The sequence below is a fragment of the Dama dama genome, chromosome 5, assembly GCF_033118175.1.
Source record: "Dama dama isolate Ldn47 chromosome 5, ASM3311817v1, whole genome shotgun sequence".
Classification (NCBI taxonomy): domain Eukaryota; kingdom Metazoa; phylum Chordata; class Mammalia; order Artiodactyla; family Cervidae; genus Dama; species Dama dama.
Genome location: NC_083685.1, coordinates 19208637 through 19235364, shown reverse-complemented (window position 1 = coordinate 19235364; position 26728 = coordinate 19208637). Strand labels below are relative to the sequence as shown.

The following is a 26728-nucleotide window of genomic DNA, read 5'->3' as shown; positions in this document are numbered from 1 at the left end:
CCAGGAGTTAATTGCTAGCAGCAAGGTTACTCATGACTTTAGATCTCAGCCAACATAGTTCACACTCTCTGAAAGTGTTTGGACTCTCCTGCTTTTTTTGAAATACCTTTGAAAAGTGTATTTCATATGGCTGGTAGCTTAAAAAGATTCTAAGTGGGCTTTCATGAAAGCTGCTATTGGGCTGTTTGAAATGGGGAGACAAGTGCCACTTGCCAGAAAAAGCACTTCAAAGAATTTAACATCTGCTCAGCGCCTCTCAGCTCTCAGCTCTGTTTGACAACAGTGCAAACATCACCATTCATACATCTTCCACACACCTTCCATGGGAACAGTTGTTACCTGTGATAGCAGTTACGCTTTCACAAACAGTATTTCAAGTAATCCTTATAAAATCCTGAGAGGCAGGTGCTCTTCACTGTGTATTTTAGAGATGAGGCAACTGAGAGCCAGAGTAATAGCTGTTCAGAGTGTCCAGGAAACTCCAGTTCAGGGGCTTGTAGCTCAGGTTATTTCTTTTCATCACACCTTAACATGGGGATCTGAGAGTGCACCTTGGAGAGAAAATTCTGTTGTAAAGGACTCACTGTAACTAGATCCGCAGAGCACTGCATACTCCATAGGCAAAGCATATGTCCTACTTCTTCATTTGGGATTGGATCATGTAGCTTATTTTGATCAAAATTATTAAAGGTTTATAAAGCATTTGAATGAGGGAATTCCCTGGCAGTCCAGTGGTTAAGACTCCATGCTTCCATTGCTGGGGGACTCAGATTTCATCCCTGGTCAGGGAACTAAGATCCCGCATGCTGCATGGCGCAGCCAAAAGTAAATACATAAACTGAGCTATGTTTTAAAGAAGTGCAGTATATATATGCATAAACGTGTGTATTAGTTGCTCAGTTGTGTCTGACTCTTTGCAACCTGATAGGCTGTAGCCCACCAGGCTCCTCTGTTCATGGAATTCTCCAGGCAAGAATATTGGAATGGGTTGCCATTCCCTTCTCCAGGGGATTTCCGCAACCCATGGATCTAACCTGGGTCTCCTGAGTTGCAGGCAGATTTTTTACCATCTCAGCCACCAGGGAAGCCCCCACATATATGTATACATACATATATATTATATATACAGCTATACATTACATATATATATATATAATATATATATCCGTAGGATGTTTGGACTCCAAAGCCAAAATATATTAACTAGCTTTACAGAAAAGGTTTGCTCAATTATAATTCACCCCCTGGCTCTGGGGAAGAGGGTTCACTTTCCCTAGACAAAAGGGAAGCTAACATACTTGGAGATCTGCCATCGAGGAGGAAAGTAGGGGGTGGCAGGGTGTTGAATTTCAGTAGCAACCAATAGTGTGTCAACCAGGGAACCATATCCCCCATTCTACCTGCATCTATTATCACGGCCCAGGACTTGTCTAAGCCTCAGGACAAAGACAGTATCAAACACAATGAAAATATAACCACAGAAAATGAAGTAGGTTGGGGAAAGGGACTGGTTTTCAACCATTCACCAGACTTGAAAGGCTGGATAAAATCATTCTCTTGATACCTCTTTTGTCATCTTTTGAAGAGCCAGAGATGATAAAAAGTGTCCTTTATTCAGCCATCCATTTATTCAACGAGTATTTATTAAGGACCTCCTGGGAGCTGTATTCATTTGCTAGGGCTGCTGCCATCACAAAGTAACCACCAACCGAGGTCGCTTATCTGACAGAAGTTGATTGTGTCACAGTTTTGGAGGCTAGATGTCTGAAATCAAGGTGTCAGCAGGGCTGGTTCCTCCTGGAGGCTCCGAGGGAAGGTCTGTCCCACGACCTTATCCCACCTTCTGCTGGTTTGTCTGCCTTTTTTTTTTTTTTTTTTTAGCTGTGCCAAGTCTTAGTTGCAACATGGTGAATCTTCCATTCTGATTCCATCAGGACCTTTAGTTAACTGCATGAGAAATCTTAGTTGTGGTATGTAGGATCTAGCTCCCTGACCAGGGGTCAAACCCCGATTGGGAGCTCCAAGTCTTAGCTCCTGGACCACGAGGGAAGCCCCTGCCTGCATCTGTAGTGTTCCCTGGCTTGTGGACAGGGTTTCCCCAATGGCTCAGCAGTAAAGAATCTGCCTGCAATGCAGGAGACACAGACTGGGTTCAATCCCGGTCAAGAAGATTTCCCTGGAGGAGGAAATGGCAACCCACTCCAGTATTCTCGCCTGGAAAATCCCATAGACAGAGGAGTCTGGCGGGCTATAGTCCATGGGGTCCCAAAGAGTTCTCCCTGTTCAGTCAATTGCTGTGGTCTAAAAGTCACCTTCTAGACATCCCTGCTGGTCCAGTGGTTAAGACTCTACGCTTCCACCGCCAGGGTCGAGGGCTGGATCCCTGATCAGGGAATTAAGATCTTACATGCCTTGGCTCGGCCAGAAGATTAAAAAAAAAAAAAATTTTTTTTTTTTAATTATAGTTAAGTTTAATTTTTAAAAAAAGTCACCTTCTGCCTCATCCCATGCCAACAGAGCAAATTCACCAAAACACAATGGTTCCTGGCCACTGGATTTGGATCCAACCTCCCTGGCCTTGTCACTCCCTAGACCTTGTCACTCCCAAACTACCCAACTCTGTTCAAAGGACACAACCTCCCATGTCATTTCCTCCCTTCTACTTTAGTCAAGACAGTGTCTGGAATCATTTTACACTGTCATAGTTACCTCCAAGATTTTGCCCAGGCTATTCCTATAGCTGAACCCCACCCAATCTTTCCGAGTGTGAATTCATCAAGGACAGGGGCAATAACCCTATATTCATCTCTTAATCTCCAGTATCCAGCACAACGTATAAAAGATGACACGTTTTTCACAAACATCTATGGAATCAAGCTGATAAACTGACACAGGGGACTTCCAAAACATTTATAACTTTTATGACACAAACGCACACTTACTTCTGTACACATTTGTGTCTTCTTTCCTGGTTCCTATTCAGCTTATCTTCTTGACAGTTTCCTGACTGGGATTCCTGATTAGGACCTTTATGTGGGTGAGAATATGTGCTCTTCATTTTTTAAACACTCATTTTCAACCTGGGCACACAGGAGGCACTAAAATGTGTCTTTTTTTTTTTTTTTGGCTGCGCCTGGTCTTAATTGTGGTTGGTAGGCTCTAGTTCCCTGACCAGGGGTCGAACCTGGGGCTCTTGCACTGAGAGCGCGGAATCTTAGCCACCGGACCACCAAGCAAGTCCTGCAACTGTGTCCCTATTGAGTCCTGAAGTCTTTCAGAATATAGGAATTGATGGGGATGGGGTGAGGTGGGGAAGATTGCAGGGAGGTCCAGAGGTTAGAGCTCCTTGCTTCCACTGCAGGGGACCCGGGTTGGATCCCTGGTGAGGGAACTAAGATCCCACAAACCCCGCGGCAGGGCTGAGAAAAAAAAAAAAAATTCTTGGGGAAAAAGAAAACAGGGAAAATCCTCTTTCCTCTAAAACGTTTCTTAAATATACATGCAAAAAAGAATAAAACCTTTTTAAAAATCGAAAATTATTAAGCTCCCTGTGACCACACGCTGGGCTTTACATTTCTGCAGCCGAGCACTTGGGACAGCCCCTAAATTCAGCTTTCCATTCAAACACACTCGTCTTTGTGGCTTTCTCCCCACCTCCTTTCAGGCTTTGGAACACGGTCCCGCCCACTTCCGGCAGAGGCGTACGCGGCGCAGGCGCAACTTCTGGACCCTTTTACCGACCTCCGGGTCTAGTGTTGAAGTATACGCATGTGCAAGGGTGGGGGCGGGCCCACCCAATTAAGCAATTGGGCGGGAGAATGTAGGTCCGCGGAACTCACGCGACTGTCTCCGCCCACCTAAGTAGGCGGGAGGAGCCGAGAGCCGCCCCAAGGTTCAGGCAGCGCACGCGCACCGAGTGCTGGGACGCGGCAAGGTACAAGGGCGAACCTTTACGCATGCTTATGTAAATAAGGCAAGGAGCTTCTCTCGTCACCTCCTCAGCCCGCCTCCTTTCTCTTCTTTGTACCCGCCTCTGACTTTTAAAGGGCTAGAGCTCTTTTTCACCAAATTGCTTTTTTTTTTAAATTAAGCATTTAGGTGGGCTTTCCTGTTGGCTCAGTGGTAAAGGATTCTCCTGCCAATACCAGGAGAAACGAGTTCTATCCCTGCTGTGGGAAGATTCCACACCTAAATTAATTAATTAATTAAGCATTTCTTGAGAGCCTTCTGTGTGCTGGGCCCAACTTACATTTTCTCCTGTGTGCATTTTCCAATTTTTCCTTTGGAATATTTGTAATAATTACATTATTATGTATATTTTTGGTAATACCATTCCCTTGGAGGCAATTTTCTGAAATGGGAGGCAATGTAGTGTTCTGGGCAGGTCTTCCTAGGTCAAAAGATCTAAGATTGAATCTTAGCGCAGCCACTTATTTGCTCTTTTACTCTGGGTATCATCCTTAACTTTTGTGAACTTAAGCATTTGCAGATTTTAAAAAGTGAGGTTAAAGCTACCTACCTCATAGGATGGTTGTGAAAACATGAGTACATTTTTTAAAAACTCAATAAAGTATCAAGTACTGTGGCTCATACCAGCTACCTATTAAATAAATACTAGTTAAGTGGACTTAGTCAGAAAATAGTTTTATAGTTTCTGTAACATGGTTGCAGATGGTTCTTCAAGAGGATTTAACTAATTACCAGGATGGCTAGCAGTAGGTAAAGATGTCTTTTTCCCCACAATGTTATCAATATCACAGTCCATCATTTTTTACACATTTTTCTAGTCTAGACAGTATGTAATGGTATGCCAGGCTTATTTTAACTTTCATTTCTTTAATTGCTAGGGAGGTTGAGGCTTCTTCCTTGGGATGATTTATTAGCTGTATTTCTTTGCCTAACAACTATTTTCAAACACCATAATTTCCACTGGCTTATCCTTGCAGACATTATGTTAGGTTCTGACAGAGCATTTTGCTGACCAACTGAAAAAAAAAGAGGGATGGGGAGCTGTGGTAAAAAGAAATCTTTCAAGGAGGGGGCAGAGTGAGAGATGAGAGCTCATCCCTGAACACAGCGCTGTTCAGATCTTTCTATGGTAAAGGAAATGTCCTGTATCTACACTGGCCCCTAGGGTAGCCAGTTGCCACACGTGCCTGCTGGATACTTGGAATGTGTCTAGTACAACTGAAGAATTGAATTTTTTTTTTTTGAATTTTTATTTTTATGAAATTCTTTGAGACTTCCCTGGTGGTTCAGTGTTTGACTTCGCATTTCCAATGCAGGAAGCGAGGGTTTGATCCCTGGATGGGGAATTAGGAACCTGTATGGTGGGGCATGGCCAAAATAAATATAATAAAATTATTTGATGGCATAACTCTAGAGATTAATAAAGAAGGAGAGAAAAGAGAAGAAAAGAGCTGTCCTGCAGAGTCACTCAAAAGTGACCTCATATTGTTTTGAGAAGGAAAACACCTCTTACTGAGGAGGCCGTAAAACATTTAGGGTCTTGTCTTTTATGGTCTTCTGTCGTGATCTTAGGATTGATTTGCAGAACTACTATAGTGCAGATAAGTGACCTAGTTGAGCACATCTGTATTTTAACAGCTTTGTTCCCCTACTGTGATAAATGGACCCAGAGGTGAACATTTGTAAAATATTTAATTTTTTTTCATTGTTCCACTTTCAAAAGTATTGCTCTTGTTAAATACAATGTTTAGTTTCTCTTGTAATACGTTTTGTTAACCTGTGTGAAAGGATTAAATTTCATTATGGTTTTAAAAAGGCTGTTTTTATGTGAATTTAAATGCAGCCACATATTGTTTTTTAAAACCATATGGTTTACCACTAATTCCCCAAAGTTGCCATAAGCTCTCAAAAGTTAAAAAAAAATGGCATCATATATATCAAGGGATTCAAATTTAGACTTTTGGCATTGTTTCCAAGAGAGACAGTCCCAGAGGATCAGTGGTAACAAGAATGGTGTGTTCAGTTTGCAAAAGTCTATCAGGCTATACACCTATGATATTTCCATTTTTCTATAGAATTATACTTCAGTAAAAATTTAAACAACATTTCTTCATTTTGTGTTACCCTCTTTAGGTATTTCTCTGCTTTTTAATTTAGTAGAAGTAAAAAAAAAAAAGGCCTGTGACTTGCTCTGGACATCTGAGAGCCCCTAGAGGGCGCTCATTCTGCGCTGGAGACTTTAAAACATCTTTATTGAGAGAGAATTTACACACTGTACAATTTACCCATTTAAAACGTACGATTTGATGGTTCTTAGTATATTCACAGAGTTATACATCCATTATCACAGTCAGTTTTAGAATATTTTTATCACCACAAAAAAACAAAAACCTTGCCCTTTAACTATCACCTTCCTATCTTCCCATCCTCCCCTTCCCCAAGTAACCAGTAATCTAAATTCTTTCTGTCTTATAGTTTTGCCTATCCTGGACACTTCATATCAATAGAAACAAACAACCTTTTGTGTCTGGCTTCTCTCAGCACAATGTTTTCAAGGTTCATTGATGTTGTAGTCTGTGTCAGTACTTCATTCCTTTTTATGGCTGAATAATATTCCACTATTATTATGTATGGATAGATGACATTTTGTTCATCCATTCATCTTTTTTTTTTTTTTTTTTTAAAGCTGTGCAACTCAGCTTGTGCCTTAGTTCCCCAATCAGAGCTCAAACCAGGGCCCTCTGCCATGGAAGCATGAAGTCATAACCACTGGACCTCCAGAGAATTCCCTTATCCATTCATCTTTTGATGGTCATTTGAGTTGTCTCTAGTTGGGTCTTTCCTGCCACTTCTGGGAAGGTTTAGACCCAGATCATTCAGCTCCAGAAGGCTCCATTTGCATTTTATTTAGACAGTGCTCTCAGGAATGGACTACAGTGTGAATGTCAGGTCCTGGAGCTGACAATTCAGCAAGCATTGGACAAAAACTTGGGATTTCTTGCCAGGGTGGAGCATCCTGGCTTCCAGCCAAAGCTCTGTGCCCAGGAAAGTATATCCCCCCAAGGGAATATTTATCTGTGGGTGTGGGGAGGAGTCCCTCTCACCTCTGACTACACAGGAGAACTCCCTTCACCTCAAGCTGTAAACAAGGTCCTTAAGAGGAGCCCAAGCTATTCAAGACTGACTACCTTTTTTTGTTTGTTTGTTTTGGCCACACCACACGTAGCATGTGGGATCTTATTTCCCTCAATAGGAATGGCACATGCGCCCCCTACAGCGGAAGCATGGAGTCTGAACTACTGCACTGCCAGGGAAGTACCAGTTCTAGCCATTCAAACCTGGCAAATAATTATCAAAAGGGTGTATGGGACAGAAGCCCTCATGCTTGATGTTCCTGGCACTTCAGTATTAAGGAGTGGCCGGTCTGTAGCACCCACTTAGGAGTTTGTGAATAATGCTACCAGATTCTGACTCCATAAGGAGAATAATGTTATAGATTTGTAACCTGCCGATCCAGATTGCCTTCAGAGGCAGATAAATGTTAACCTACAGGACTTCCCTAGTGGTCCAGTGGATAAGAATCCACCTGCCAATGCAAGGGACACAGGTTCAATCCCTGGCCTGGGAAGCTGCCACATACCATGGAGCAGCTGAGCCTGTGCACTACAACTGTTGAGCTTACTGTCTGGAGCCCAAAGCTGCAGCTACTGAGCCCATACTCTAGAGCCCATGAATCACAAGTACTGAGCCTGTGTGCTCCAACTACTGAAGCCCATGCACCTAGAGCCTGTGCTCCGCAACAAGAGAAGTAGCCTCGATGAGAAGCCCTAGTACATCAACAAAGAGTAGCCCCTGCTGGCTGCAACTAGAGTAAAGCCCCAGTGCAGCTACAAAGACCTGGTGCAACCCAAACCAAACAAACAAATACATAAATAATTAAAAGAAACAACATTAACCTACTCCAGTTTCTTCTCTAGCGGACAGTCCTTTCTTCCCCTGAGTCAGGGTGTGATTAGGGGTTGTAAAAGGGCTTCTTGCAGGGATGGGACTGAGGCTTGAAGCTGTGTCTTAGCCTGACCTTGGGAGAGAGAAAACTAGGCCATAGAGGCACCACTTAGCTGGTGGCCGGGCAGCCCTGAACAAAGCCACAGCACAGGGGTTGTTTACACCAGGAGAGAACCTCTGGGACAGCTGGCCAAGTACCTGAGGAGGAGAAGAGAATGTCTTAAGGAGAACTACAGCCTGACTGGCCCTGGGCAGACTCTGGATTTTAGATGAGCCAATCATGAATTTGGGATGGAGAGTTTGGAAAGAGCCAAATTAATTCCTGTGAGTGATTGGAACTGAGGTGGAACCATGAAATGGAACCAGTCTCTTTTTAAAAAAATTTTTTTAAAGCATTTCTTTCTTTTTTATTATTTACAAAAAATTTTTAATTTTTTTTTAATTGAAAGATATTGCTTTACAATGTTGTGTTGGTTTCTGCCATGTCAACATGAATCAGCCATAGGTATACCTATGTCCAGGCTTCCCAGTGGCTCAGTGGGTAAAGAATCTGCCTGCAGTGCAGGAGATGCAGGAGACAAGGGTTTGATCCCTGGGTCGGGAACATCCCCTGGAGTGGGGGCAAGCATATTCTTGAGCAGGATACTACTTCCACAGCATTTCATGCAGTTTCTGTTTCCTCTTGAGTAGGAATCTTCAACCGGATGACCAAGGACTCCCAGAGCAGGACTCCCTAAAAGCACATCATTCATTCATTCGACAAATTATTAAGCAACTACTAGGTGCCAGGAATTTCTTCTAGGTCCTAGGAAGACCAGTGAAGAAATACAAAAACTTCTCTGCCTGCACATATTATTACCGAGCATGGGCACAGCAAACCAACTCACAGTGGGAATTTGAAGCAAAGTAAGTGTTTATTTGCAGGGGTGAAAGTGAAAGTTGCTCAGTCGTGTTCGACACTTTGAGACCGCATGGACTATACAGTCCATGGAATTCTCCAGACCAGAATACTGGAGTGGGTAGCCTATCCCTTCTCCAGCGGATCTTCCCAACCCAGGAATCAAAGCGAGGTCTCCTGCATTGCAGGTGGATTCTTTACCAACTGAGCTATCAGGGAACTCAATGGTAAAGAATCTGCCTGCCAGTGCAGGAGACCCAGGTTCAATCCCTGGGTCAGGAAGATCCCCTGGAGAAGAGGACCACAACTCACTCCATACTGTAGCCCACCAGGCTCCTCAAACACTTACTTTGCTTCAAAGAGGAGCCTGGTGGGCTACAGTCCGTGGGGGCAGCAAAGAGTCAGACACGACTGAGCGACTAAGCACACATGCACACAGGCAAGAACGGGCAGCTCATGTTCGAAAGACTCAAACTCTCTGATGGTTTTCAGGGGAAGGTTTTTAGGGAAAGGGGTCCTAAGATGAGTACTCAAGTGTGGAGTTAACAGGGTGATGTTTCAGGAATGTCAATCATCAACCTTCTGGTGGTTCCAAGAAGTCTGGCTCTACATGCCAGAGGACAGCATGTCATCGCCAGCCTTCACCTGGAGGAGGGTGGGAGGTCTTACTTTCTGCTGAACAACTCAAAGATATGTGTCAGATGTTATCTATATCCCTTCAGAAGGAACTAGGAGTCCAGTGTCTCTTTTGTTCTCATCATTAACTGCTTAAGCCTGTTCTCCCTGGGGAAGGCCCAGGAGACTACAGCCTTTTTCCTACAAATGAGAAAAGGGGGGCACGGAGGGGCTTTTGTACTGGGAAGCCCTCACAAGTGCCTGCTTGGTTTCAATTCCCCCTTTTCTTGATGATCCCCAATCCTGAGGGGCACAGGGCCAGGATAGGAAAAGGAATAAAGTTTGCGATAGAAAGATTAATCACAAACTTGGGAAACTGGGTTATCAGGGGAACTCAGTTTCAACATGGCAACATGACAATAACTGTCCAGTACAGGCAGAGGTTATAACAGGTATTCATTGTACTATTACTGTTGAAAGTTATCTGTGTTAAAAGTTGAAAGAGAGCTTCTCTGGTGACTTAGTGGTAAAGAATCCACCTGCCAATGCAGGAGACATGGGTTCAATGCCTGGTGCTGGAAGATCCCACATGATACACAGCAGCTGAGCCTGTGTGCCACAACTATTGAGCCTGTGCTCTAGAGCCCAGGAACTGCAACTACTGAGCCATGTGCTACAGCTACTGAAGTCTACACGCCCTGGAGCCCCTGCTCCGCAACAAGAGAAGTCACCACAAGACGCCTGAGTGCCACATCTAGAGAGTAATCCATGATCGCTGCAACTAGAGAAAAGCCTGTGCAGCAATAAAGAGCCAGGAAAAGCAATAAATAAATATATATATATTTTTTAAAAATTGAAAGAAAAAAATTTGCCTTCAAAGAGACAGATAATAAATAAAGTGTGTTTGCGTGTGTGTGTGTTCATGTGTGTGGCTAACGAAAACATGAAACAGGATGAGAGTGGGAAAGAGGAAAACAAGTCAGAAAGCATATATGGAGATTCCAGTTTTAAATAGGGTGGTCCAGGGACTTCCTTGATGGACCAGTTGTTAAGAATTCACCTTCCAAAAAAAAAAAAAAGAATCCACTTTCCAGTGAAGGGGACTCAGGTTCGGCTCCTGGAGGAACTAAGATCCCACTTGTCCTTAGGGCAGCTAAGTTCGAGAGCCACAACGAAGACCCAGCACAGCGAAAACGTAAGAGTCAGACACGACTTGGCGACTGAACAACAACAATTATATATAGGTAGATAAATACAGGATGATCCAGAAGCTCCACACTGAGATGATGTTTGAATCAAACCCTGGAGGGCAGGGAGTGAGCCAGACTGCTTTCTGAAGGAAGAAGATATGGCCTGCCTGGCAGAGGAGGCAGAAGAGGCAAAGGCCCTGAGGCAAGAACATGCCTAGCATTTTCCAGGAACAGTAAGAAAGTGTGAGGTTAGATCGGAGTGGGCTTGGGCACACAGAGGAGGGGACAAGTTCAGAGAGGAGGGAGGGAGGCAGGCAGGTGACACCGGGCGTTGAAGCCACTATAGTCATTATGGTTTTTACGCTGAGTGACCAGGGGAGCCACCACAAGGAAGTGAGCAAGGAATAACTTGGGCCGACTTGTGTATACCTAAACCGGATGCATCTTGCAGGGTGAAGGGGCTATTTATAGCTCCCTTCAGCTTCTCAGAGGAGTCTGTAGACCACCATAAAACAAAGAGCAGGTGTAATGTTGATCTGTCCTTCAAATCTGTCCCTTTGTTTTTTCAATTAGGCAAAAAAGCTTGTGATCCTTTTCTGCCAGGTTCGGGCGTGGTATTTGCCATGGGGAACCCGGGGCAGGAGGAAAGGCGAACCTCCCGGGCACACCGTGCCCAGGCCCCGGCATACGGGGTCTCCCGGGCTCGCCCACCTGCCTTTGGCACCAGGCTGGTGCACGAGCCTGCCCTCGACCTCCACTGGCCCAAAGACGTTCTGCCTCTTCGCGGGAGGATCTGCAGCCTTCCCCATCCGCGGCCCCGCGAGTTCACAGTCTCCGCAGGAAGGGGCGGGCCCTGCCGGCTGGCTTTGCAGAGGCCCCGCGTTGCCATAGCGACCCTGGCCGGGCTCTGGACGCCAGAGCACTAGCCTCAGGCAGCGATAGAAGCTGGAGGCTGAGGGCGGCGACCCCATCGCTGTTTGCCTGGGACTCCAGATCCAGACTCCGCCCCTCAGGAGAGCGCAGGTGAGCGGTCGCAGGTGTGACGGGGAGGGGGCGAGCACGTAACCTTCAGCCGTCTGAGCCCCTCTCGTTCCACCTTCCCTGGTGGTAATTATTGTTATTCAGTATCAAAACAACCCGAGCAGAGTCCGCATACCGCGCTGTAAAACTTGTTTCCTTTTTTCCTTTTTTTCCTGGCCACGCTGCACGGCTTGCGGAATCTGACCAGGGAGCCCACTTGTGCCCCCGCAGTGAAAGCGCCTAGTCCTAACCATTGGACCAGCAGGGAATTCCCCAAAGCTTTCTTTTCCTATCAGAAGCTCTGTATTAAGACCACGTCCTCCTCTAGGGTAGAATTTAAGTTCTTGAAAGTTAGGACAGAGGATGTGTTACACTGATGAAGAGTAATCACCCAATGATGTTGTAAGAAAGTTATTAGATTTTGGATTCTCTTAAAATTCTGAGTAAGTCAAGGAGAAAGTGTCAGCTTGAGGCTAATGTGGCATTAATATCTTTCTTAACATTTGCCAGTCTCAACTGTAAGCCCCAGTATCTAGCTAAGGCTTAAGAAATGATCGCAAAATCTTTCCTGGATAACTGTATTGAATTTTAAAGTGAATTAATTTCAATATAAAGACTAATCATGGACCACCCTGACAGTCCAGTGGTTAAGACTCCAAGCTTCTAGTGCAAAGAGCGTGGGTTCCATCCCTGGTCAGGGAATTAAGATCCCACAGGCTGCACAGCATGGCCAAATATATATTTTAAAAAAAAAAAAAGATTAATCACAGTACTTATGGTACACGCAAATGGGAGGGAAAAAAAGAAAAACATTAAATTTAGGACCTGAGACTGTTTACCTCTGCCCAGTTCATGCCCTGGCTGTCTTCCTTGCTTTGAGTGCCTTTCCCAATTCCTGGGAATGATTGTCAAAATACATACTAGCCAGTGCAGTTGGCCAGCCTAGTCAGACTCCTGGAGGTCCCTGCTGTGTCCCTAAAGGGAATTCCCTGATGGACAGGGCCCAGTGCAGAATGAAAATGAGGCCCTGGATCAGGAAGTATTAGGAATTTTTAAAAAGTGACAGCAGAGCCAAGACCAAGCACATACCTGTCTAAGGACCAGGCCCTGTCAGGTTGGACATCTGTGATGCTGACCCTGAATGGGTGGATGCCTGGAACACCATGATTTCCTGAAACCTGCTCAGTCTTGAGGTCATACTCATTGGTCAATAACTCTGCCTGCTGATGGTTAAATAGTGCTCTGCACTGGGCAGGGAGGGTAGGAGAGCCCTGGTCTGATGGAAAAAACCTAACCAGGCAGACAGGAAGAGTACCTAAACAGAGGGCAGAGGGCAGAGGTAGCAGGGTGATCAATCATCCTGGTGTGTCTGGGACTGTCCCAGTTCTAGCTCTGAAAGTTCAATGTCCTAGGAAACCTCTCAATCCCAGGGAAACCGGGACAGTATCTTCAGTTGATGGGCTCTGCTGACAGCTCACAAACACCTGCAAAGCCAGCCCCTGGGCTTTTCCACCAGAGGCAGGACCTGGGGCCTAAAGTGCTAGATGCTGAACCAGTGGTGGTAATGGGATGTCCCTGGGGGCTGTGCCACAGGACTGTCTGCCCGCCCAGACAAGAGTGGCCTGGCTAGGTCCCAACTCCCCCGTAGTGGGTCCCAGTGCTCACCACTCCAGCATCCACTCTGACTGGTCATGAGTGAGTGAATGAGTGTTAGTTGTTCAGTTGCAACCCCATGGACTGTAGCTCATCAGGCTCCTCTGTCCATGGAATTCACCAGGCAAGAACACTGGAGTGTGTTGCCATTCCCTTCTCCAGGGGACCTTCCCAACTGAGGGATGGAACCTAGGTCTCCCACATTACAGGCACATTCTTTACCATCTGAGCCACCAGGGAAGCCCCTGATTGGTCATACCAGTTATTAATGTGACTTTCACCCTCTCCCCAGGGCAACTTCTTCCTGATGTCATCACAAACCCCTCTGATCTACTGGTTTCCCTGGGTTCCATCCCAAGCAATTGTGCCATCAGGTTCCCCACCCCAGGGGGCCCCTAGGGAGGCAAGGGAGGAGACATCCAAGCATCAGTCCAGCACAAAAGAATCCCCCGCGAGGGCTGCTCATCTGCCCCGGGCACTCAGAACACACATGACTCACCCCACCTGACCTCAGACAAGTGTCTCTCCAGGAAATCCCAAGATCCCAGCATTCCTTGGAGCAACTGAACCCCTGATGTCTCTAACCCTTTGCTAGCACCCTCTGGCCCCACAGAAGCAGCCAACATGCCTATCTTCAAGTGCCCGCAAAAGTCGGAGCCCCTGTGGAAGGAGTGGGACAAGAAGGCCCAGAAGAACGGACTGAGGCACCAGGTGTTTGCTGTCAATGGCGACCACTACGTGGGCGAGTGGAAGGACAACATGAAACACGGTAAGTGGGGGGCCCTTGGGGGCTCAGGTGGTGAGTATGGGGTCTGGGCCATGGTGGACCACTGGGGCCAAGGAAGCAGCTTGCAGAGCTCACTGGGGACATTAGATATATGGCCGAGGGGTGAATGCTGACTAGGACCAGCCGGGGCATCCTCATGCTGGGGCTCTGAAATCCAACTCAACCCTGGCTTCAGGTGAGCAGAGGGGCCAGCAGGAAACGAAGCTGTCTTTAGGCACCAGCCACAGCCTCAGCTGGGACTCCCAGGACAGCAGCTCATTCTCTACCCTCTGAGACCTGCACTAAGCATGGAACTGGCTAGCAGGAGGAAAAGGTGGCCTCCAGAAACCACCTTGCAACTGGGATTCTGGCCTTCAAGCTCAGTCCTTCAAACCAGCAGGGGGTGAAGTAGTACATCTCCCACCACATCTCCACCCTGCAGTGGCTGGGGCTCCCAGGGTGGAGTATGGACTCCTTGTGATAACATAGTGAGCCCTGAAGAAAGAAAAACAAAGTTTTTATTCAAAAAAGGTGTTATGGCTTCTCTGTCTAGTCTTGCAATTCCAGATTCTTAGCTCTTGGCCACTCTTCTCTCCTGCCTTCCTGCGTTAAGTGCTTGAGTCCATAAACCTGGGTCAATCTCAGCTCCATCAGCTGTGACCTTGAGAGATCTACTACACCACTCTGAGCCTCAGTCTCCCCATCTGTAAAACGGGAATACCTATCTGTTAAGATAAGAGATACCATCTATCAAATATGTAGCCAAGGATCTGTGCAGAAGGGGAACTTCTTGAATGTCCTCTGAGGGCTGAGCATGGCACAGGACATTATTCAGACTTTCCTTGTCCAAGTAGCCCCCAAAAGTTGAACCCACCCCGCGCATAACACAACACCCACCCTCAGCACTAACTTAAAGGTAAAGTGTTAGGCAGCTGCCTGGAGCTCTTTGTGTGGTTAAGGATGACTGCCTGTGTGTTTCAGTCTTTGTGGGCAGCCTGTGGTGTGGACAGAGCCCTGGTCTAAGAGTCAGGACCCTGAAGTTCTGAGCCTGGCTCTATTACTGAGAGGCTATGTGACTTTGGGTAAGTCATTTCCCATTGTCTGAACTTGGCTGCCCTACCTGTGATATGACCTTGTGGGCTGTTATAAACAACTTTTCATCCCCTACAGTGTGACTGGACCCTGCCTCAAGGGCAAACATCAATGATAGCATCTTTTCTATTTTCAGGCATTGTCCTAAGTATTATACATATATTAATGAATTTAGTGAGCAGAACAACCCCATGAGATCTTCTTGTTCCCATTTTACAGATGAGGAACCTGAGGCCCAGAGAGTTAAGTTACTTGCAATAGATCAAAAAGCTCACAGGGACGATGCTGGATTTGTTCCTGAGCTACCAAGGACTGAGACACAAGTTGGCACGCATAGGTACTCCACACATATTGTATTCATCCCTTTGTTTAACAAATATTGGTCACCTCCAACACGCTAGGCACTGTTCTTCCGTGCTGGAAATAGAGCAGTGAACAGAACAGACCAGTCTGTGCCCTTGTGAAGTGTACATTCTCCTGGAAGTCACAGACAGTAGACAATATATGATAAATAAGTGAATTATCTATTATGTTAGGAGTTAACAAGTGATGTGGAAAGAAATAGAACAGGGTAAGGGGTTAAAAGAAGCTTATATTAATTTTTTTCAATATTTATTCATTTGGCTGGGCTGGGTCTTAGTTGCAATATGCAGGATCTTCAATCATTGTTATAGTATATGCGGGATCTAGGTCCCTGACCAGGGATGGAACCTGGGTCCCCAGCATTGGGAGGGAAGAGTCTTAGCCATTGAACCAGCAGGGAAGCTTATATTAAATAATTTTAAGTGAGATGGTCAATGAGAAAATGATATTTGAGTAAAGACTTGCAGGAGGTAGGGAGTGAGTGAATATATTTGGGGAAGAGTTTTCCAGGCCAGAGGAGAAGCAGGTACAAAAGCCTTGAGGCGGAAGCATACCTGCTGGGTTCCAGGAATGACCAGGCCACCAGGAATTGGAGGGCAGAATGGAAAATGGGAGTGGAGGACACAGAAGGGGTTGGAGTATAATAGTAGGAGGTGGGTCTCCATGTATAATCAGGAGAACTGAAGAAATATGCAGAACATTCTCCAGAAATCCTGACCATCTGGTGTATACACTCAGTATCACTAAAAGATGGAGCTGAAACACCAAAGGGGAAAATTTCTGCTTGGTGTTTGCTATATGGGTTTGGTGTCAGGGCAAAGCACTGTAGAAATAGACCTCTCTTGGAGTTTCTCTGGGTGCTAGGGAGAGGGTGGTCTACATACGAGGCAGATGCCCCTCTCAGTCCTTAAGAACTGTCCAGTCCAGGTGCCCGAGGCCCAGGCAGACAGAGCACCTGTCTCCCCGCACTGGCCCCATGAAGACCATGTTTGCAGTGTTGGCCCGTCTTTGTGTCACCAGGGAAAGGAACACAGGTCTGGAAGAAGAACGGAGCCATCTATGAGGGGGACTGGAAGTCTGGGAAGCGAGATGGCTATGGCACCCTCAGCCTTCCTGACCAAGAGACCGGAAAGTACAAGAGAGTCTACTCAGGCTGGTGGAAAGGCGATAAGAAATGTGTGAGTGGTTCCCATCATGCTCTGGGGTGCGGGCCAGGCTGAAAGAAGCGTGTGTGTGTGTGTGTGTGTGTGTGTGTGTGTGTGTGTGTGTGTGTAGGGGGAGCAGTCAGAGAGGCCTGGGAAAAAAGGGAGGGGGATCTAGGGGAAGAGATCAGGGTTCTGCGTGGGTGGGAGAAGGAAGGGGTGGGGGAACCATCAAGACTTCTCAGAACAAAACCCAGAAACAGGAAGCAGGAGGAGAGGGCCCAGGGAGGAGCCCCTGAAACCCTGTGGCTACAAGAAGCCAGCCAGCCTGTGAGGGGCAAAGTCTCCTCCCCCACCTCCTCAACTCATTTCCTCATTTCCTGGCTTTCTTTTCCCCTGGTATCCCTTTCTGAGAATACCCCTTCTGTTGGGACTGGATAAGAGGTGGGGGGCGGGGTGGGGGGGAAATGAGAGCAAGAAAGAAAGCAGAAGCTACACCCTTTGCCAAGAGAAGAAGGTCCTGAGGGCTAGAAGGCAGCCAGAGGCATGCCCCCAACCCATAAACACCTGACTCCTCACCACAGGTCATGGAGAGAGATATCATACAGTACTGCTATTGAACAACTGCTATTATGACCCTGGAATATGATATATTGTAGAACTCCACATCAACATCGTCATCATCATCATTATTATTTTCCTCTTACTGATGAGGAAACATGCTCAGAAAGGTGCAGCAGGTGAAGTGCCTCACCTGGGGTCACACTGCTGGAAGTTGTAGACCCCAGGATTTCATGATCTCTGCTCTCAAAATGTTTCTGGGCCAGTGGGGGACAAAGATCCCCAAATAAATAATTTATATTGTATAATACGGTGCTAGGATTGAGGTTTTCATAGAAAGTCCAATGGAAGTTCACTGAGAATTCAGGGCAGGCTTCCTGTAGAAGGTGACACATAAGATGCAAGGTGTTAGGGAGTAAAAAAGGAGAAGGGGAAGTAGCAAAGGCTGCAGAAGTTGTTAAAGGAAGGAAATATTAAACAGCAAGGTGTGTCTACCCACAGGGGTGGCAGAGGGAGGAGGGGTAGGAGGGGGCCTTGAAGGTTATGTGGGGGATTAAGAATTTTTGAGGAGTAGACTTGGGCTGCATAAGCCAGCCCCTTCAGGTGTGATCTGTGGGGACCCCACGGTGACTCTGCGGTCACATGATAAGCGCTCATGTTCATTTTTCTGGGGAGAAAGTCCATAGCTTTGATCTCATTGACAGGCATCTGCGACTTTTAATAGGGTCAAATCAGAGTTGGGAAGACAGAACAAACGTGATCAGACAGGCCATGTAAAAGATCCTCCCAGCAGTCATATGGCAGATGCATGGGATGAGGGAGAGAACGGGAGAGTGGAGGAGGAAGATCAGTGAGAAGGGGCGAAATGATGGTGGGCTGAAGGAAGGCGGTAGCACAAGGGTAGCGGGAAATGGAAGGCCTGGGAGATTTTACAAAACAGGACCTTCAGCTTGGATGTAGGGCTTGGGGAGGAAGCAAGGAAGAAGTCCAGGTGTTTGGGTACCAGGGAGTTTGGTGGGAGTTCCCAGTGCTGTGGGGAGCCGTGAACAAGGACTCCTTCGTGCTTTCAGGGCTATGGGATCCAGTTTTTCGGACCCAAGGAGTATTATGAGGGTGACTGGTGTGGCAACCAGCGCAGCGGGTGGGGTCGCATGTACTACAGCAACGGAGACATCTACGAGGGCCAGTGGCGTAACGACAAGCCAGAAGGGGAAGGCATGTTGCGCCTGAGTGAGTGTCCAGCCCCGTCCCAATGGCCTGCTGGCCACGCCCACTCGGCCACCCCCTCAAGGCCCACTCCTCCGGCCCCGCAAGGCCGGGTCCTGGCCACGCCCATCGGGCCACGCCCCCGCATAGCCCTGCTCGGGTTGGCGGGTTAAGGTGAGTGACAGGAGACAAGACCGGGTCCCTGCCCTCGGGGAGTTTATAATCTAAAAGGGGTGCCTAGAGTTGGACACGATTGACGTGACTTAGCAGCAGCAGCAATAAATATAAACAAGTAAGACTTTGTCTTTTGGTCCATAGTAATCATAGCTCACACTTAGGCAGCCCTGAGCTTATTATATCCACACTACAATTCTGTACGGGGAGCTGACTGTGGCTCAGATCATGAACTCCTTAATGCAAAATTCAGACTTAAATTGAAGAAAGTAGGGAAAACAAATAGACCATTCAGGTATGACCTAAATCAAATCCCTTACAATTATACAGTGAAAGTGACAAACAGTTTCAAGGAATTAGATTTGAAAGACAGAGTGCCTGAACAACTTTGGACGGTGGTTGGTAACATTGAACAAGAGGTGGTGATCAAAACCATCCCCAAGAAAAAGAAATGCAAAAAGGCAAAATGGTTGTCTGATGAGGCCTTACAAGTTAGCTGAGAAAAGAAGAGAAGCGAAAGGCAAAGGTGAAAAGGAAAGATATACCCATCTGAATGCAGAGTTTCAAAGAATAGCAAGGAGAGATAAGAAAGCCTTCCTAAGTGAACAGTGCAAAGAAATAAGAGGAAAACAATAGAATGGGAAAGACTAGAGATCTCTTCAAGAAAATTAGAAATATCAAGGGAACATTTCATGCAAAGATGGGCACAATAAAGGACAGAAACGTATGCACCTAACAGAAGCAGAAGAGATTAAGAAGAGGTGGCAAAAATACACAGAAGAACTATACAAAAAAAGAGCTTAATGATCCAGATAACCACAATGGTATTATCACTCATCTAGAGTCCATAAATTTAGCATCATTGTCCCTTCAGACTGTGACCTGCAGAAGGACTGGGACTGTGTCTGTTTTGTTCCCTACTGTTTCCCCCAGTGCCTGCTGTGTAGTAGATACTCTTGGTGAGGACACAAACCAGAACCTAGGCTCCTGAAAACTGGGGAGGGTCAAGGCAGCCACTCTATCATTCTTAATCCTCCTTACACCCTGCTTCCATTCCTGATTTTAGTGCGTACCTCCTACTAATAGCCTGCATTTAGTGAGCACCTGCTGTGGCCCACACAGTGAAGGAGTATTAAGTGCAGGCTTTCTAAGGCTCAGAGTCTGAACCAGCTCTTACTAGTTGTGGGCCCTTGGGCAATTAACCTCCTTAAACTCTCTACACATTGGTTTTCTCAACTGTGAAGTAAGGGAAAAATAAAGCTTAGCTAAAGTTATTGTGAAGATTAAGGGAGGTTTATATTTGTAAAATGCTTAGCATGACACAGAATAAATAGTAAGCGCTCAGTATCAGTACATACGTGTATAGCAGAGCTCAGCAAACTATGGGCCAAATCCATAGTTTGGATGTTCTTGTAAATAAAGTTTTGTTGGCACACAGATGTGCTCGTTCACTTATGTATTGTCCAATGGCAGAGGTGACCATCTGTGGCAGACACCCGGAGTGCCGAAAATCCTATCTGCCACTTTGCAGAAAAGGTTTGTTAATCTCTGATCTGGAGTTTATCCAGTACTTTTCTAAGCCCTTTTTGTGTACAGATTCATTTAATCTTTACAATCATTTAATGAGGGAGGTGCTACTCTGGTCTTCATTTTACAAATGAGGAAATGAGACAAAATGGCTGCATGACTTGTTCAGGGTCACACAGCTCATAAGTGTCTGAGCTGAGACATGTTAGATTTATCATTTATTTTTACAGCATCACCACCATCCAATGGGAAGGGGAATTGATTCCCAGTTAAGAGCAGGGGCTCCTGGGATGAACAGGATTTGGTTTGAAACCCTTCCTAGTTCTGTGACCTTGAGCAAATCAATCAAACCTCTGGAGCTTTTCAAGTTTCATGTATAAAATGGAATCCTTTATCCTTCACAGAACTGTTTTTGTGAGAAGTGAGGTCAGAAGCAGCATGGAATCCGGCACAGAGTAAGTGCTGGAAAAGCACTGCCTGTTAGTATCATTAGCTGTATTTTTTACAGGCAGGAAACGATGCCACTTACCTAAGTTCAAGTAGGTAGTTGAAGTGAGGTGATATGTGAATCAGGTCTGAAACCACTGACACCCCGGGGGTCTATGGCTTTCTGGTGGGCGTGATGACTAGCCTGGGAGTGGCAGAAGCTCCAGCCCGGTGGGTGGGGGAATGTGGTGGGCCAGCACCCATGACCCCCTGTCTTTTCCCCCCAGAGAATGGGAACCGCTATGAAGGCAATTGGCAGAGAGGTGTGAAGAATGGGTCAGGGCGTTTCTTCCACCTGGACCATGGTCAGCTGTTTGAAGGCTTCTGGGTGGACGACGTGGCCAAGTGTGGCACAATGATTGACTTCGGCCGCGATGAGGCCCCCCAGCCCACCCAGTTCCCCATTCCTGAGGTGGGCAGCTCTCCCCAGGATCCTGGGACCACGCCCAACCTACAGACAGGAAACAGCAGCCCCCCCGCCAGCCACACCCAACCTAGCTGAGCCCAGCCCAGTCAGGAAACAGACAAGGTTTTGTTTTCAGTCAGGGCATCCTCAGGGAGACTGGCAGTACCCCCCACAAAGCAGGCAGTGTCCCAAAGGCTGACAGCCTGGGTCTTCTCCACACTCTTCAGACCAACCCCTGCTACTTCCCTCCAGGTCAAAATTCTAGATCCCGACGGTGTGTTGGAGGAAGCCTTGGCTATGTTCAAGAAGACAGAAGAAGAAGGAGATTGATGCCAGGTGAGAAGCGGGCATGCCAGCCACCCTCTGATGTGGTCTGGGCAGCTCCTGGGCTCTCCTCTGGCCAGGAGAGATCAGGGGCAGGGCCACACAGGACTTTACCTCAAGTCCTGCTGGTCGTTTTTGCTTCCTCTCCTTGGAATCTCTTTTCCCTGGGACCTCTGTGGCGGTTCTGTGCATAAATAAGAATCTGTGCTCCCAATGCACGGGGCACAGGTTCAGTCCTTGGTTGGGGAGCTCAGATCCCGCATGCTGCCTGGTTGGCCAAATGAATGAGCAAACACACACCCTCTTTTCCCTATAGACGTCCTGCCCAGATCCTCCCACCGTGGGCTTATGGGATTGGACTCAGGAGCTCTGCTCACCCGAGTGCCCTTGAGTACCGATGTTTGCCCCCGTCCTCTACTTGCCCATCTGTCCTGTGGGGCTTTTTTCCGTGCAGTCCCTCCTGGTGGGTATAAATGGGGTCGAGGAGAGAGCACTGGTTCAGCATCTTTGAAACGCCAGCTCCCACCACTCCTCACCCCTGCAGAGAGATCACCAGCACTTCAGGAGAAATTCAAACCGGAGTCACCCAACTGCTCGGACTGGTGCGGCTCCCGTTGGAGGAGCAAGTGGGGACACACCCTTGGCACCCTCAGAAGGCACCTTACTCCTCCCAGCACTGGCTCATTCCTTCCCAGAAGGAGGCCAGTGCTTCTCTTCCCTGCTGGCCTTGGGGACCCTCTTGTTACCGCCTTTTTTCTTGGACCTCATCTCTGAGTGCACCAGAATAAAGGAGGACCCTGGTGGCAAGAGCCGGGTGCCTACAGTGGGTGGAGGTGGGGGGTGTGTGTGCAGGGTCCCTCGGGAGGGATTTCAGGTGGAGAAGTGAAATGTCCCCACGGGCGACATGGATTTCCCTTGGGGCAAAGTGGGGTGGTGCTTCCAGGTCTCTGATCTCTGATGAGATAACTGATCTCTGTCTCATTCCAGAAATGAGACAGAGCCTGCATCAGGCTCCACTCGTCATTAAGATTCGGCATTGAAACGTGACCTGGCTTCTCACCCTAACACAGGAGCTCCCAACCTTGGAATCCCGTGGGAGATGTAAAAGCTAAGAATGCCCAGATTTCACACCCAGAGAGCCTCATCTGTCTAGGATGAGGCCTGGGCCTTCCAGAAGTTCCCCAGCTTGACTCTAGTGTGCAGCTGGGGCACAGAACTTCTGACTTACTGGCTTTGTGAACCTAAACAAGTGACCTCAGTTGCCCTGTCTGTAAAATGTGAACCTCAGAGATCTCACTGGGGTGGGGATGGGGTGTTGTGAGGATCTGCTGGCAGATATAAAAACAACAGATAACATGAAGTTATTGAGGTGAGTTGTAAGCAGATATCCGGGAAAGGCTTTGCAAAATTTTGGACAACATTCCTGCAAGATAAGAGCACCTCTTACATAATGTTTAGGAATAGGAGTTCTGCAGTCAAACTGCTGCAGAATGTGAATCCCAGCACTGATTTCTTAGCTGTGTGTTCTTGTGGACGTCACCCACCCTCTCTGTTCTCCAGGTTTCCTCTCCTAGTCTGGGACAATAATAGTACTTACCACCCAGAGTTACTGTGGAAGAATGGAATAAGGTGTGGTTCTAATCTGAGGGTGATTCTGCCCCCCTTCCTTCCCAGGGGACATCTGGCCAAGTCTAGAGACACTTTCGGTTGTCACAACTGGCAGGGAAGAGTCCTACTGGTACCCAGTGGGTAGAGGTTGGGAACCTGCTGAACATGTTATAATGTAAACACTCCACAGAAGAATCCAACCCAACTTCACTGGTATAAAACCATGAAAGAACGTTGAAATATCAGTGTTCATAAAGCCCTCGGCAAATGCCCACCACATAGTAAAAGGCTCAGAAACGTGTTCACTGATATTATGGAGATTCTCTCTGCCATTGGAACCCTAAGCAGGTGGCCTGATCCACAGCAGGGTTCTCAGTCGGTACCTCTGAGGCCAGGAAGCTGAGCCTGGTTGCCTCTGGACACACCATTAACCAGATACAGAGCCACTCACTGCCAGGCCCAGTGCTGACAGCTTTACATGAGCTTTACATGAGTGCTCTCTCGTGATCCCTCAATGACCTATGAGATGTCCTGCTATTATTCATGTCATTTTAGAAGAAACTGAGGTTCAGGGAGGCTCACAAGTCATCAAATTAGAAACTGCCTGTGCTTAAACTTAGGCCTGTCTGCTCAGACAGTTGAGAACAGGTAGTGGGGAGAACAGTAGCAATGTGTATAGACTTTTTTTTTTTAAGAAGTAGGGTGTGTTCTTGTTTATGTATAAAATCTCTAGATGGGATCAAAATATACTGGCAAGTGTGGTTATTTTTATGGAGAATTGGGAACCTGGAAACAGGGGAGCAATAGCAATTTTTCACTGCTGTATTTGGAACCTATGAACATATTATCTATTCAAAACATCAAATTGATATTAAAGACTGTTCTTTTAACTGTCAATGTTTCCCTCACAAGTTGCCTGCATTTGAGTACCTGGAGTGCTAGTTACAGAGAGATTCCAGGGAATTCCCTGCAGGTCCAGTGGTTAGAACTTGGCATTTTCAAGGCAAAAAGATTCCAGAGACATACCCAGACCAACTTAAATTGGAATCTGCAATAGGGCAGACTCCAATAGATTGGAAATCCTCCTTTTACAAGCCAATCTGATGATTCCTGAGTTCAGCCAAGTTAAGAAAAGAAAACCAAACACTCAGGAAAGACTCTACCTGGACCACAGGTCTTTGCAGAAGCAGGGAGGTGGGAATCTCAGAGAAGGATGGAAGAAGATGCCCAGGTCTTCTCTGGGGAGCCAGTGATTTTTCACACAGGAGTACCTGCTCCACCCTACTCAGTCCCAGTCAGAGGGCCATCTGGGGACAGAAGAGGGGGTGGGTCTTGGTACATGTGATACAGGACGGAAGCTAGAAGCTGCAATAGGAAAAAGAAGGGCTCCCTTCCCCGCTCAGCCCACCAAGCTGCTGTTGGCCATGTCCGTCTTTACAGAAGGACAAGAGCTTGAGGAAGGCCATGCATGTGCATGTGTGCTAAGTTTCTTCAGTCGTGTCCAACTCTTTGCGACCCCATGGACTGTAGCTGGCCGGGCTCCTCTGTCCATAGGATTCTCGGAAAGAATACTGGAGTGGGCTGTCATGCCCTCCTCCAGGAGATCTCCCAGACCCAGAGATCAAACCCATGTCTCCTGCATCTCTTGCAGATTCTTTACCTACTGAGTCACCTAGGAAGCCCAAGGAAGGCCACGCTTTCCCCCATGAACTCTCACTTCGTTCGGTCAGAGCACTTTGTTTTTGTAAAACCACTTTCTATGTCAGGGTTATGGGACAGAACAGGGTTAACTCAAAGGCCCTCTGGGCCAGACAAGTAACATAGGAAGCTGGGCTGGTGTTATACAATAGGGAGTGGAGGGGGCTATGGCAAATTCATTTCCTGGGAAGAAGGAGCTGCAACTCAGCTCCTGTTCATTGTGGCTCTGCAAGAAGGTAGGCCAGTAATGCCACTGTTGGATCTTCCAATTTCTTCAGCAATGCCAGGATCAGCTGATGTAAGATTTCTGGGAGTGTCTAGGCTCCAAGCCAGACTTACTTCCAGGTTTGAATCCTGCCCAATACTTACCCTCTTTAGACAACAATTTCTTGTCATCTGCAAAATGGAGATAAAATTCCTGCCAAAATGTACAACCTGATCATAAAAATGAGGAAATACCAGAGAAACTAGATGGAGGTTGCATTCTACAAAACCACTGGCTTGAACTCTTCAAAAATGTTATTAAAGAGGACAAAGAAAGGCTGTTCCAAATTAAAGATGACTAAAGAGGGACTTTCTTTACAGTCCAGTGGTTGAGACTTTGCCTTCTACCGCAGGGGATGAAGGTTCAATACCTGGTTGGGGAGCTAAGATCCCACATGCCTTGTGGCCGAAAAACCAAAACATAAAACAGAAGCACTGTTGTAAAGGCAATCAAAGGGACATGACAACTCATTGCAACACATGATCCTGGATGGAAAAATCACTGCAAGAAAGGATATGATGGGTATAAGAGCAAAATTGAAAACGTTGTATCAGATAACAGTATCACATCAATGTCAAATTTCCTGAATTTGATCATTGAACTGTGCTTATGTAGAGGAATGTGCTTGATTTTAGAAGGAAATCTGCAACTAATATATTTGGTTCAGAGGGAAACACGTAGTGGCATCCTCACTATTCAGTTTTGGTATCTGCAAATCTGTCTACTTGCTGAGGTCAAACAAGATGACCCTCTGCCTTAGTTTCAGCTCATGCTGTAAACATCTATCCTTTTCATAGCCTATGTAGCAACTGGGGATGAGGGGACGATGGGGCCCCCTGAGCCATCTTCCCCACAGGCCTTCCCAGTTGTCCCACAGTCAGTAGTGGCGCATCGCCACAGTAGAAATGCGCCCAATGGCGCCTGGTCGCCTGTCGGGGGGCTGCTGACACATCCCCCCTGCCACCACCCACCTCCACCTGGAGAGGAGGGAGAGGCGAGGGTTGGAGGGAGGGCAGGGTTTTGGGGTTTTAAAAGCCCTCATATTTTGGGGCTTTTAAAAGTTGGTGATTTCACTATTTAAAATGACCCCCAAGGGTAGCAAGGAAGCACTGTCTATAGTGTTCGGAGCACAGGAAGATTGACATGCCTTATGGGGAACATACGTGTGTATTACAAATAAGTGACAGTGCTGTTGTGATAATGTATAAGTTCAATGTTATTAAGGTATCTTTAAAAAATATATTTTAAGTAAGGTGTCTTTAAAAAGAAACATGCAGTGAGTTCCCTGGTGGTCCAGTATTTAGGACTTTGCCTTTCAATGCCCACAGCGGGTGCAGGTTCAATCCCTGGCAGGGGAGCTAAGATCCCACATGCTGCCTGGCCAAAAAACCAAAACAGAAGCAGTACTGTAACAAATTCAATAAAGACTTAAAAAAAAAAAAAGGTCCATATAAAAAACAACAACAACAACAAATGTGACCAGATGCTCACAGGAACCTAACCCCTTTCTCTTAGGAGCAGTGGTTCAGCATTCAATTAATTCAGTGTTCTGTAACTATAAAACAGAACTGTGAATGATAAGAACTGCCTACAGAGACATTTCAGTTACTGCTCATGCAACTTTTTCGGATAGGTTGGAAATACCCCAAAATGTTGAATTTTTTTTTTTTTTTTTTTTTTTTGCTTAGAGGCTCACCTGCCTGGTCAACCCACCGGGAGAAACGCCAGGAAGTTCAGACCCAACAAATACAGACACAAGA

At 46.7% G+C, this 26728-nt stretch overlaps 1 protein-coding gene across 1 annotated transcript; it reads left to right on the top strand.

Moving 5' to 3' along the window:
• Window positions 1-11492: 11492 nt before the first annotated feature.
• MORN3 (MORN repeat containing 3) lies at window positions 11493-22969 on the top strand. The gene is made up of 7 exons (XM_061141971.1): window positions 11493-11700; window positions 13946-14119; window positions 16592-16749; window positions 18345-18504; window positions 20895-21079; window positions 21326-21409; window positions 22385-22969. The coding sequence occupies exons 2-6, from the start codon at window positions 13975-13977 to the stop codon at window positions 21401-21403; spliced, it is 726 nt and encodes a 241-aa protein (XP_060997954.1). The 5' UTR covers window positions 11493-11700; window positions 13946-13974; the 3' UTR covers window positions 21404-21409; window positions 22385-22969.
• Window positions 22970-26728: the final 3759 nt, after the last annotated feature.

What these genes read in the sequence shown, in the direction of transcription:
- MORN3 (XM_061141971.1), top strand. Translation starts at nt 13,975, where the DNA reads ATGCCTATCTTCAAGTGCCCGCAAAAGTCGGAGCCCCTGTGGAAGGAG. An exon ending in GGAAAGGCGATAAGAAATGT is followed by an intron (nt 16,750 to 18,344) that starts GTGAGTGGTTCC and finishes TCGTGCTTTCAG; the next exon opens with GGCTATGGGATCCAGTTTTT. An exon ending in CCCAGTTCCCCATTCCTGAG is followed by an intron (nt 21,080 to 21,325) that starts GTGGGCAGCTCT and finishes ACTTCCCTCCAG; the next exon opens with GTCAAAATTCTAGATCCCGA.